Source organism: Apis dorsata, unplaced genomic scaffold, assembly GCF_000469605.1.
Source record: "Apis dorsata unplaced genomic scaffold, Apis dorsata 1.3 scaffold_1048, whole genome shotgun sequence".
Lineage (NCBI taxonomy): Eukaryota > Metazoa > Arthropoda > Insecta > Hymenoptera > Apidae > Apis > Apis dorsata.
In genome coordinates this window covers 7,323-18,563 of record NW_006264146.1, presented here as the reverse complement: position 1 = coordinate 18,563, position 11,241 = coordinate 7,323, and the positions used below count along the sequence as shown (strand labels likewise).

Genomic DNA, 11,241 nt, shown 5'->3' with positions numbered 1-11,241 from the left:
TTTTTATAGAAACAGTATTAAATAATGTAAAAAATTGTTCAAGATCCCAAGCTCTATTTTATGATCAATTGACATGTGTTATTTTACAAACACAAAATATTAATGAAAAATTTATAAAAAGACTTATAGATCATATTGAAGAGGAATTTATTAATAAAAATATGATTGATAAAACAAATTACAGGTATAAAATATATACAATCCTATATATATATATATATATATATATAATTCACAAGACTTATATTATATCTATGATATGTTATATTTAGAGGAGATTTAGTACCTAAATTTGGATTAAATAAATCAGAAGATGAACCACAAAAATGTGTTTTAACTTTTGAAGATAAAAAATATGGAGCAATTGTACCAATTTCTTTTAAACTTCTTAGAACTTGTTATATCAGACTTAATGAAAATGAAGATTTGAATGCCATAGATTCTCTCTTAGGATGTGCAATATTAATGCCAGAAGATCTTGAAATAACAGAAAATTTCGTAATAGATTTAGTAATATGTTGTATCAATTGGTAAATTAAAAATCAAATAAGTAAATGGAAATAAAACATTAATTTTAAATATATAAATTATACAAATTATTTTAGGTTTCGTGAAATAATCAATGGTTTTGTTACACAAAAAGATTCTTTGTTACAAAAACAAGTATTACAACGATTAGATAATTTAATAGTCTTACAAAGTGAATTGAATACATTATTTTCTTTGTGTGACATAAAATATCAACCACCTCCATGTTATTTTTACCAATTTCCATTACCACCATTTATAAGAATAGATAAAAAAATTGGCAAAAAAGGGAAAAAAGGAAAAAAAAAAATTAAAGAAAAATGTCTTAGCCTTAACATTAAAGATTGGGAATTAGGTTCTCTGATATGTTCTAAAAATCCAATTTATTTTAGAAAGTTCGATGCAACGGTATTTGATTATATTTATTTTATAATTTGATACTTATTTATTTTAAAATAATAAAAAATTAAATATTCAATTAATATTATTTTATAATTTTTAATATTATTGAAAAATTATATATAATAATAACATATAATATATTATAAATATATTACTTTTTGTGTTTCTTTTATATTTATTTTTATAATTGCTATGATTTTTATAGATAGTATATTTGTTAGATTTAAAAATGGAAATGGATACATCACAATCTGTTGAACACAATATATCTGTAAAACAAGTGTGTTTTATTGTTCAAGAACTCCTTGGAATCTTTGAGCATGATGCTAATGAAAAATTTATAAAGGATTTAATTGAATTATTACCAAAAATTTGTACAAAACTACGAGATATTGTGGACATTTTGAGAGAACAGAATGATTATCAAAGCAAAGAAGCTGTTCGATTATTATTATGTCTTTTAACAAAAATTTTTAATTGGAAAGGATTTGAAAGTGTTACTTATAACATATTATTACGAGGTATACTATTATATTTATTTATATTTATATATATTATATATTTATATATATTAATCATATTATAATTCATAATATATTTTAATAATTTAGATATTTCTATTTAGATGGTTTACGAATTTTAGCAAGTCAAGTTGATGAAAATAATATTACATTAAAGTCTTGCAAAGAACTTGTTACAGAATCTTGTAAATATTTCGAATCTTTATGTGATATTATTACACAAATATCATTATCAATTTCATTAATTAATATGTGCCAATCATTAATGAAACATTCTGAATCTTATACTAATCAAAATAAAGAAAAATATGGTCAGTAACATTTATTCAACTTATAATTTATTAAATATTTTTTATTTTAATAATATATTAGACTATAATAGTATATTTAATGTATATTAAAATGAAAATAAATATCAATGATATCTTCTTTTAGCAAAAATGGCATTTGGGTTTTTATGTCTTCAATGGCCAGAAGACAATCATAGTAGTATTCAATATAAATCAGCTGTAATTGAATTATTAAACAATTGGATTAATAATGAACCACTCCCATTACAAGCAGTTACTACAATTTTGGATTGGTTACCAAATGAAATTTCAAAGTTGGAAAAAGCTCAAAATAATTTAAATAGAATACCCTCAATAACAAGAAGTAATTTTCATTTTTTATTTAAAAAAATGTTTGATGGATTAATTAATGGTATAAAAATAGTATTGCCAATGACTGAAAGGTATATAATTTTTTATTTACAAATAAAAATTATTTTACATAAAATAAAAATCTTAATAATTAATTAATTTTATTTTATTAGAGATCCTAAAAGAATAGAAATATGGTATGAAGTTGCAGAAAACGTGCAAAAATTAGTTCAAATATGTAAAACATTAACAACTAAAAATAATATATTGATATTTTTAAAAAATATGCCTATTTTGCTAAAGTTTTTTTTAAATCTTGGAATGCCAATTTTAGAACATAATTTAAAATACCAAACAGAAGATGTAACTAAAATATTGAAAATGATGCAAGGTATAAATTTTAGTTTTTTTATTAAATATTGATAATAATAAAATGGAAATATATAGTATAAATTATACATAGAATTTGTATTTTAGGAGGTACACGATATTTACACACAATTTGTTGTGATAGTGCAGAAAAGAAAGATCTTACATTAACAAAATATATTCCTGTAGCAAAATCTATATTAGAAAGATTAATTTACAGTGTAAAAGGAATGTTAGTTCTTAATAATAGTCCAGCTGCATTTTGGATGGGTAATCTTGTTAATAAAAACTTAGAAGGTCAAGAAATATTTTCTCAGGTTTGTTAATGAATTTTTAAAATTGTTTTTTAAAAATATAAATATAAATTTTATGTGTATTTAATGTACATTTCATATTTTTAGAATTTATCATCTGAAGAAAGTTCTGTACCAAATTCCAACATAATTGATGATGCAACTAATATATCATCAGATATATTAGAAAGTGATTCTAATAATGATTTTCCTGATGAAGATAATGTACCATAATTTTTTTTCTTTATAAAATAATATAAAAAAAAAATTTTACTAAATATATGAATTTTATAAAATACTATTTTTAAATATATATTTTAAACTTTTTATGAAAAATTTATATTTTTTTATACAACTCTAAAGATTTATACACATATTATATTAAATATAATAATATAATTAAATAAATACTTGTGTATAAATACTATTTAAATTTATTTTTATCATTACTATCAATTTTCACATTAATCTGTTATTAAATATTTGTCGTTTCCATGTTAAATCTGGCATAAGTGTTTCTTCAATAAATGTTATTTCATTATTTCCATTAACCAACAATATAGAATGAGTTCTTGTACAATATCCCCAATCAGTTGACACAAAAATTGAACTATATTCTTTATATTTAGTAGGATAAGATTTTTGTAATTCTGCATCTGGTAAATATCTGTAAATATGTAGTAAATGATATATTAATAAAAATTTTGTAATTTTACTTAATAATTATAATTATTTAACAAATTATGCAAACCTTTTTTTTGATTTCATAAATGTCAAGAGTTCTTCAATAAGTACTGTCTGTTTTGATACCTTAACATTTTTAATAATATTTTTGAAAATTTCTTTTCCTGCTTCAACTTTTTTGTATAAGATATCAAGACCATTACTAAAACCTAGGATATTATCTTCTACTGAAATGGGTCCTTTTGAAATTCGAGAATTACTAAGGTATTTAACATCAGCATTTCTAAATATTTAAATAATATTAAAAAATTTTATACTATACATATATATATAATGAATTTTAATTATAGATTTTTTTTTAGTTCATTTACATACTGTAAATTTAATAAAACCAAAAGAAAGGGATTATATTGAACTTCTTTATTTTCCTTATGTAATTGGTCTAAATATGATGTTGCAGAATGTTTTGATATAATAAAATTAGATACTAAAAATCCTCGTCCTTGCTTTGGTATATTTGTTGAACTTTTCTCTGAACTAGATAAATTTAAAACAACACCAGCTTTTCCTGTTAATGATACTCCTAACCAAGTTCCACCTTCTTTTCCAGATTCCATATCAATACCTAATAAAATATAAATTAAAATAAATTTATATTTAAGATTTATTACTTATTAATATATGTAATAATATATAACAATATGATATTAAAAAAAAAGAATTTATTATAAATTTATTATATCAATAAAAGATTATAAATTAATTTTAAAGGTAGTTTTTAACTTACCTCCTAAACATACTGGATGATTTTTCCAATAATGAGCTGGTAATGCTGCACGTTTAAGATATTCATCACGATTTGCAACCAAAATCAATCGATATGATTCAGAATTAGCATTAGGATTACGGTAAATAAATAAAATACACATTGTTGTAGTAAATTGCTTCAATGTTTCACAATATCTACTTATATCTTTTGTTTTATACCACTTTTATATGCTGTATATTATACGTTATTGATAAGATTGTTATGTGTATTTTTTAATCATAAATTAAGATAATAATCTATAATATTATAAATCTTTTTCATTGATAATTAAAGATAAGTTAAGCTATTTTAAATATCTGATACATTATATGATAAATAGGGAATCAAAATTATATATATTTTTTCACTATTAATATATAATTTTATAAAATAAAAAAAATTAATAGATTTTTTAACTGTAATTATATTTATATATTATTATTATATATATATTATATATATATTATATAATGTGTATATATAGTAAAGTAATATATAATAATATTACATTTTATTATTTAATAATGTTTTGTATTTTTGAAATTATTTTTTAAAATTAATAATATATAAAATATATAATAAATGTGTACTACATATATATATATTTAAAATTATGTTTTAAATATATATATGTAAAAATGTAAATTATGTTATATATGTTATATATAGAAATTTACGTACTTATAAAAATGATGTAACAAAAATTCAGACATTACGTATATGTATGTAAATATGCACGAAGCTATTGTGCTTATCTCTTTTCTGTCATGTCAATATTTATATATGATTTTATAAGAAATCTTAATTACTGATATATTGCTTATTTGTTACATTATCATGGTCTTCTATTATTATATTTATTATATATTTATTCTATTTTTATATTTTTTAAATATTTAATTATATTTAAATAAAAATAATTAATATATCACAATATACTTAAATATTTTACAAGAATATATATCACTATTAAAATCTCTAGATTATAATTAATACATTACAATAAATTAATTAAATATTTATATGTGTTGATATATAAATATCAACACATGTAAATATTAACATAATACAAAAATAAATAAATTTACATACGAAAATATTTTAACGATCAATTTTGCATAATAATTAAGAAAAACTGTTTATTTAACTCTTTGAATAATGTATTTCTTATAAATTATATAATATATAAACTATTTAAAAATTATATTTTTAAAAATAAATTTTTTTGACAGTAAAAAAAATTACATATTTTATTTTGTAATATAATTTTTATTATAACAGTACTTTAAAGAGAAGTACAAGATAATTTATATATATATATATAATTTTGTATTTATTATAAATTAGGGTTTTTTTAAATATTTATTATTTATTCGTTGTTAAATATTTTTCATCAAATTTTAATTAATTCTTAGTTAATATATTTTAGTTCAAGATAAAAAATAATATACATATTCATATTTATTGTTTTGCATTTTTTCCTATTTGACACTTTATTCTATTCAAAGCATTAATATTTAAAATTTCTTGTATTTTATATGCACATAAGATAATATAATATAATAATATAAATAACATAATTTTATTAAAGATTTATTAAATGAATATTAAATATTTATGATTTTATTAATAATTTTTAATAGATGCATTTATTTTTCTAACATTGATAAGTTCAATTATTTTATTAATTATTTCATATAATATAGAAATAATATAATATTTATAATATAATCAAATTTTTTAAATAAATTTATATTTCTTAATATTTGTACACTAGAATTCACATTTAATTCAATGTTAATCAAAATTTAATTCATGTTTATATTCATATAAATTGATTATTTTAAAAATATAATAAAAGAAAAAATTTTTGTATACATATTATTATATTTGTGCATAATTGTGTAAAATAAAAATATTATATATCATGTTAAATAAAATCTTACAAATAAACTTATTAAAGATATAATAAATTTATAAATAAAAAGATTTTTATTATATTAGAGATCAAAAGATTTTTTTTATAATACTGAGTTTTAGACTACAGTTTATACTAATAAATAATAATTAGAAAGATATAATATATATGAAATACTATCAAAATAAATATTTTTAAATAAAATAATAAGCAATATAAAATATTTATTAAAAACTTTCTTGGAACATAGCAAGATAGCAATATAGCAAAATCTCATGAATGAAAATTATATCATGAAATTTATATCTCATAAAATTATACAGTCTTTTATCTAGAAAAAATCCATAATAAGTAAAGTATGTAAAATAAAGTATAATATAATAAAAAAAAAAAAGAAAATTTTTCAATTTCTTAATTTGAAATAATTCAATTTTAAAAAATTTGAAAATTTGTATATAATTATATATATTATATAAATTTTATTTCATTTTATAAAATATATTTATAGATCAAAATTATTTCTACCTAAAACTTAAGTTAATATTACAAAAACAAGTTTTAATAAAATAGTATAATGTAGTTTTAAAAGTAACATTTTTCTTATTTATAATTTATAATTTACAACATCAAAATACCCAAAGATTTTTTAACATTAGATGTTTCTGGTAATGAAAGAGCCCATTTTCTTAAACCTGTTAATAAAACTGAACTTGTGACTACAATGGCTCCTCCAACTGAATAAGGATTTGGTATTTCATTAAAAAATAAAACTTGCCAAAAAAAAGCAAAAACTATGTCTGCTGATCTTGCTATTGCAACTGGTCCTGCTTGTTCCATTTGTAAAGCTAATGTTAATAGTATTTGACCACCAAAACTAAAAAGAGCAAGTGCAACAACTAGAAGTCTGTCAGTTCCACACCGAGGCAAGCATAATGCACCTATAGCCCAGGATATAACTATTGTCTGAATCAAGGCAAATGATCCAAAATTTGTCATAATTACTGAGAAATGAAGGCCTTTTAAAGCTCGCAATAAAATATATGCATTTGCACCAAAAAGAGTTGCTGAAAAAGCTGCTATTGCTCCCCATAAATCTGCATGTTGTGTTTTTACATGTCCATCTGAAAGTGATTCAATAGTATGTCCAAAGATAAGGGGTGGACGTGTTATTAAGATTACGCCAATCAATGTTAAACAAACTGTAATAACATTGAATAATCCACAAGGTTCTTTTAAAAATATTCTTGCAAATATAGCTACAAATACAGGAACAGAAAATACTACAACAGATGCATCAGCTAATGGCATATGCCGAAATGCATAGAAACTTAACATGAGACCAGTAGTCCCCACAAAACTTCTTAATATTAGCATTAATCTACGACCCTTTGGAAATGGATGTTCTCCTTTATATATTACAATTGGTATTGCTGGTAGTAATACACCCATAAATCGAAATGCTGCCAATTCCATTGGATTTACTTCGACTAAACCTTTCACAATAACACTGCATAATGAAAAAAATAATGATGATAATGTTGCTAAGATTAAACCAAGATAAGGGCAAGATTTACACATTAAAATGGAAAATCTTTTTTGTTGTATTATTGTATTACTTTCAGTATCACCATCAAGTAAATGATGTAATTCAACATGTTCTGACATGTCTGAAAGAAAAAATAAATTTCAAATACTTAAATTTTTTAAAAAATAAAAAAAGGACAAATATGTTAGCTAATAAATTTATATAAAACAAACATATAGTTATAGGGGGGTAGAAACTACAAGAATAAAATATTACTAAAGGAAAATTTACTATTAAGAAATTAAAAAATATGATATTAAATAAATTTGTTTATTAATAATTAAATAATAATAATAATAATAAAATAAAAACGAATAAATAATGTATTGATAAATTTAAGTGAATTTGAAATTTATAAATAATTTATTTTTCAAATATATCTGTAATGTTAATTAATAATAATATATAGTTGATTTTGTTATCAAATATTACAACTCACCTGCAACAGATTTAATAAATGATTAATTACAGCATATAGAAATACTAATAAAATTATATAATAAATAATTAGTGTAATACATTTATAAATTATTTGGAAGACTAATTTATTTTAAAAATTCTCATAACACATTTTTGTTTATTATTAATGATAATATCCATCACATTTTTCAATTTCTATTTTAATTGAAAAATCACGTTGTTACTTGCATGAAGTAAGCAACTCATATCTATATTTCACTATCAATGAAAAGGACGTATTTAATTTAGATTACATATATCCTTTGAATAAATACTACTTTTAAAATGTTTCTGTAAAATTTTTAAAAATTTAGTTTTAAATAAATAAGAACTATTCTAAACAATTAATAATAAAAGTTAATGCATATTTTAATAGTATAAATTCACTTTTAATGCACATCAAGTTACTAAATTAAGAAATTTCTTAATAATTAATTAATTAATAAATATTGTTATTTTTATTAATTTTATTATTATTAATTTTTCTATTTTTTATATTTAAATATAAATATATTTTAATGCATTCAAATATTAAAAACTTTAAATTAAAAAATGTTTAAAAAATGTTTAATTAAAATAACAATACATTTAAAATAATATTAATAATAAATAAAAACAAAACATTTTATATTAAATATTATCTTAAATAATACAATATGTAAAATATAAATATATTATATAAACTTAAATATTAAAATCTTTTATCATAATTTAGAAAAGAAATAAAAAAGGAAAAAGATTTTTATAATAAATATATACATTTCTTAAATAATATAATCTATAAATTAGTATTAAAAAAATAGTAATTTAAAGCTAAAAAAAAGATATTGAGAATAAGTATAATGAAAGTCAAGATATTTAAATTAAAATACAAATTTCATTTGAATTTCGCGGAAAATTAAAGATGGGTGGAGTCGATTTATTAATCTTCTATCTTTATAAGATATGTGTGTGTATGTGTGTTTATATATTTGATAGAGAGATTAGATTTTATCATTTTTTATTATTATATTATTATTTTTTAAAATAAAATTACAATAATATAATTATAATATATAATATAATATTAAATTACAAAAATATAAGAAATATATTCATGAAAATATATATAATATGTATGATTAAATTACATATTTAATTTTCTTCATTTTATCGTATAAAATTTATTTATTATTTATACATTGATAATTTATTTACTTTTATTCATTATAATTAAACAAGTATATAAAATTTCAGATATTAGAAATATTTAATATATATTGTATAATATTATTTCTATTATATATATTTCTACATATGCATGCATGCACAAACTATTAGACATATATATTGCAGATTTTAAAATAAGTTTTGAAATATTTATATTTATATTTTTTATAAAATGTGCATTAAATTTATAAACATTTCATATTTTAAATATTCAATTTTGTTTATTATTAAGTTAATATAAAATTATTATTATCATTATTATTATACATTTATATATATAAAGTTCATTAATATTATTTATTTACTTAAATTAATTTATTCAAAAATTCTAATTTGTATATTTTAAATTATATTTTTATTTTTATTTTAAAATGTTAAATATTCTTTTATTTAAAATAAAAATGCATTTTAATCTAGTAATTTGCATATGTTGTATTTTTAAAAATTAAAACAAATAAAAAACAAAAATTCTTTCAATGTTCAACATTTTTTAAAATTACTACTATCCATGTTACAAATTTTTAAATATTTTTAAATGTATACAATAAATAAATATTATATATAAGTAACTTAAATAACGTAAAATAACATTATTTTCTTTTTTTTACATATTAATTTATATAGTTTACATATTAAGATTATCTTAACAATGTATAAAATTGCATGACAAATATTTTTTAATCACATTTTCAGAAACGTTTATTTTTATATGATAAATAATAATGCCATCTGCAGGAACAAATTATTTGAGTATCTTTATTACTCTATGCTTGCACAATGGTATACGAAGTTCCTTCTAAAATGCTGTTATTCAATGGTCGTATGTATGAATTTCATAGTGTTCGCAGGTTACAATAAATCAGACAATTTTTCAATTAAAGTTGAATTAAGATTGGAATTGTAGTGTAGTGTGCAAGAACCATTAATTGTAAGATACAGAATCGAGAACTATTTAATGGATCCGACTATCGGTTGGTATCAACCGGAGCAGTTCGGCCCTGCTAAGGATTTGTGGTTACACATTTGGGAAGCTGAAAAAGGCTTGGATATTTTAACATTGAAAAACGATTCATCTTCGAATGTAATGGGTGTGAAGCTTCAACAAGATTTCATATCTTTAGATTCTCTCAATTCTCGTACGGGAGATCGCATGCAACATAATACTTGTAATAGCTATTATAATCCATCGCGTAGGAAAGGTGATAATCGTGCTAGTACCTATGGCATGAACTACAATTATGATGCCTTAGTTGGCGAATACGGTGGTTGTCCATGGCGAGTACCCAATAAACATTATTCAAAAGGTGTTATTGGGTAAGTCTTGTTATTAAATTTTAATTTATTTTTTTTTTTTATGAAAGTTTAACCATTAACCTTTCTATAGTTCGTCCATATGGGCATGATTAAGGTTATGTGCACACTCGTTTACAAATAGGATATAGCAAGGCTCTTTATAATTAGATATGGTACAAATAAGAATTTATTTTCTTTGTAATAATAAATATAATTTATTTAATTAAATATATCTTCCAAATATTTAATTTTTTTAATTTTTACAAACTCTTTTATCAACGCATTTTTAGTCTTTATTAATATGCATAATGATTTTGTAAACACACGTGGATGTTTATATAATATGAGTATTTATGTTTATATTCATAATAATTCAACATTATTCAAATTTGAAAATATTGTAGAATGTTAATTAGAAATTTTAATTTTTTTATTGAATTTTATAATTATAAAATTTAATATATTTTTATAATTATAAATATTGTTTAAATTTTATTTATATATTTATTTATTTGAATTAATTTTTTTTAA

The 11,241-nt window shown here is 19.3% G+C and overlaps 4 protein-coding genes across 4 annotated transcripts in view; 2 read left to right on the top strand and 2 right to left on the bottom strand.

Annotated features, from left to right (window-relative positions):
- Positions 1-3,181, top strand: part of LOC102675147 (Fanconi anemia group D2 protein) — a 6,800-nt gene extending 3,619 nt beyond the window's left edge. Inside the window, 9 exon segments of the mRNA XM_006624352.2 lie at positions 10-184; positions 273-530; positions 606-936; positions 1,136-1,451; positions 1,556-1,762; positions 1,887-2,184; positions 2,266-2,483; positions 2,570-2,778; positions 2,863-3,181. Of these exon segments, the coding sequence (XP_006624415.2) occupies positions 10-184; positions 273-530; positions 606-936; positions 1,136-1,451; positions 1,556-1,762; positions 1,887-2,184; positions 2,266-2,483; positions 2,570-2,778; positions 2,863-2,988 (2,138 nt within the window). The 3' untranslated portion in view covers positions 2,989-3,181.
- LOC102675292 (transport and Golgi organization 2 homolog) lies at positions 3,084-4,641 on the bottom strand. The gene is made up of 4 exons (XM_006624353.2): positions 4,226-4,641; positions 3,814-4,063; positions 3,506-3,721; positions 3,084-3,421 (listed from the first exon to the last, which is right to left on the bottom strand). The coding sequence occupies exons 1-4, from the start codon at positions 4,365-4,367 to the stop codon at positions 3,214-3,216; spliced, it is 816 nt and encodes a 271-aa protein (XP_006624416.1). The 5' UTR covers positions 4,368-4,641; the 3' UTR covers positions 3,084-3,213.
- Positions 4,642-6,755: 2,114 nt separating this feature from the next.
- On the bottom strand, positions 6,756-8,421 carry LOC102675425 (solute carrier family 35 member G1). Its single transcript, XM_006624354.2, has 2 exons — positions 8,189-8,421; positions 6,756-7,831 (listed from the first exon to the last, which is right to left on the bottom strand). The coding sequence occupies exon 2, from the start codon at positions 7,827-7,829 to the stop codon at positions 6,783-6,785; it is 1,047 nt and encodes a 348-aa protein (XP_006624417.1). The 5' UTR covers positions 7,830-7,831; positions 8,189-8,421; the 3' UTR covers positions 6,756-6,782.
- A 1,790-nt stretch (positions 8,422-10,211) lies between these two features.
- The window catches only part of LOC102675666 (terminal nucleotidyltransferase 4B-like), a 5,937-nt gene continuing 4,907 nt past the window's right edge, over positions 10,212-11,241 (top strand). Inside the window, exon 1 of the mRNA XM_006624356.2 lies at positions 10,212-10,731. Coding sequence (XP_006624419.1) covers positions 10,373-10,731 — 359 coding nt within the window. The 5' untranslated portion in view covers positions 10,212-10,372. The remainder of the gene's footprint in view (positions 10,732-11,241) is intronic.

Bases quoted from the DNA above. Each gene is read 5' to 3' on its own strand.
- LOC102675292 (XM_006624353.2), bottom strand. From the start codon at position 4,367: ATGTGTATTTTATTTATTTACCGTAATCCTAATGCTAATTCTGAATCA. The intron at 4,064-4,225 runs GTAAGTTAAAAA...ATATTTTATTAG, and splicing joins TCATCCAGTATGTTTAGGAG to GTATTGATATGGAATCTGGA. The intron at 3,422-3,505 runs GTTTGCATAATT...ACATATTTACAG, and splicing joins TTTATGAAATCAAAAAAAAG to ATATTTACCAGATGCAGAAT.
- LOC102675425 (XM_006624354.2), bottom strand. From the start codon at position 7,829: ATGTCAGAACATGTTGAATTACATCATTTACTTGATGGTGATACTGAA.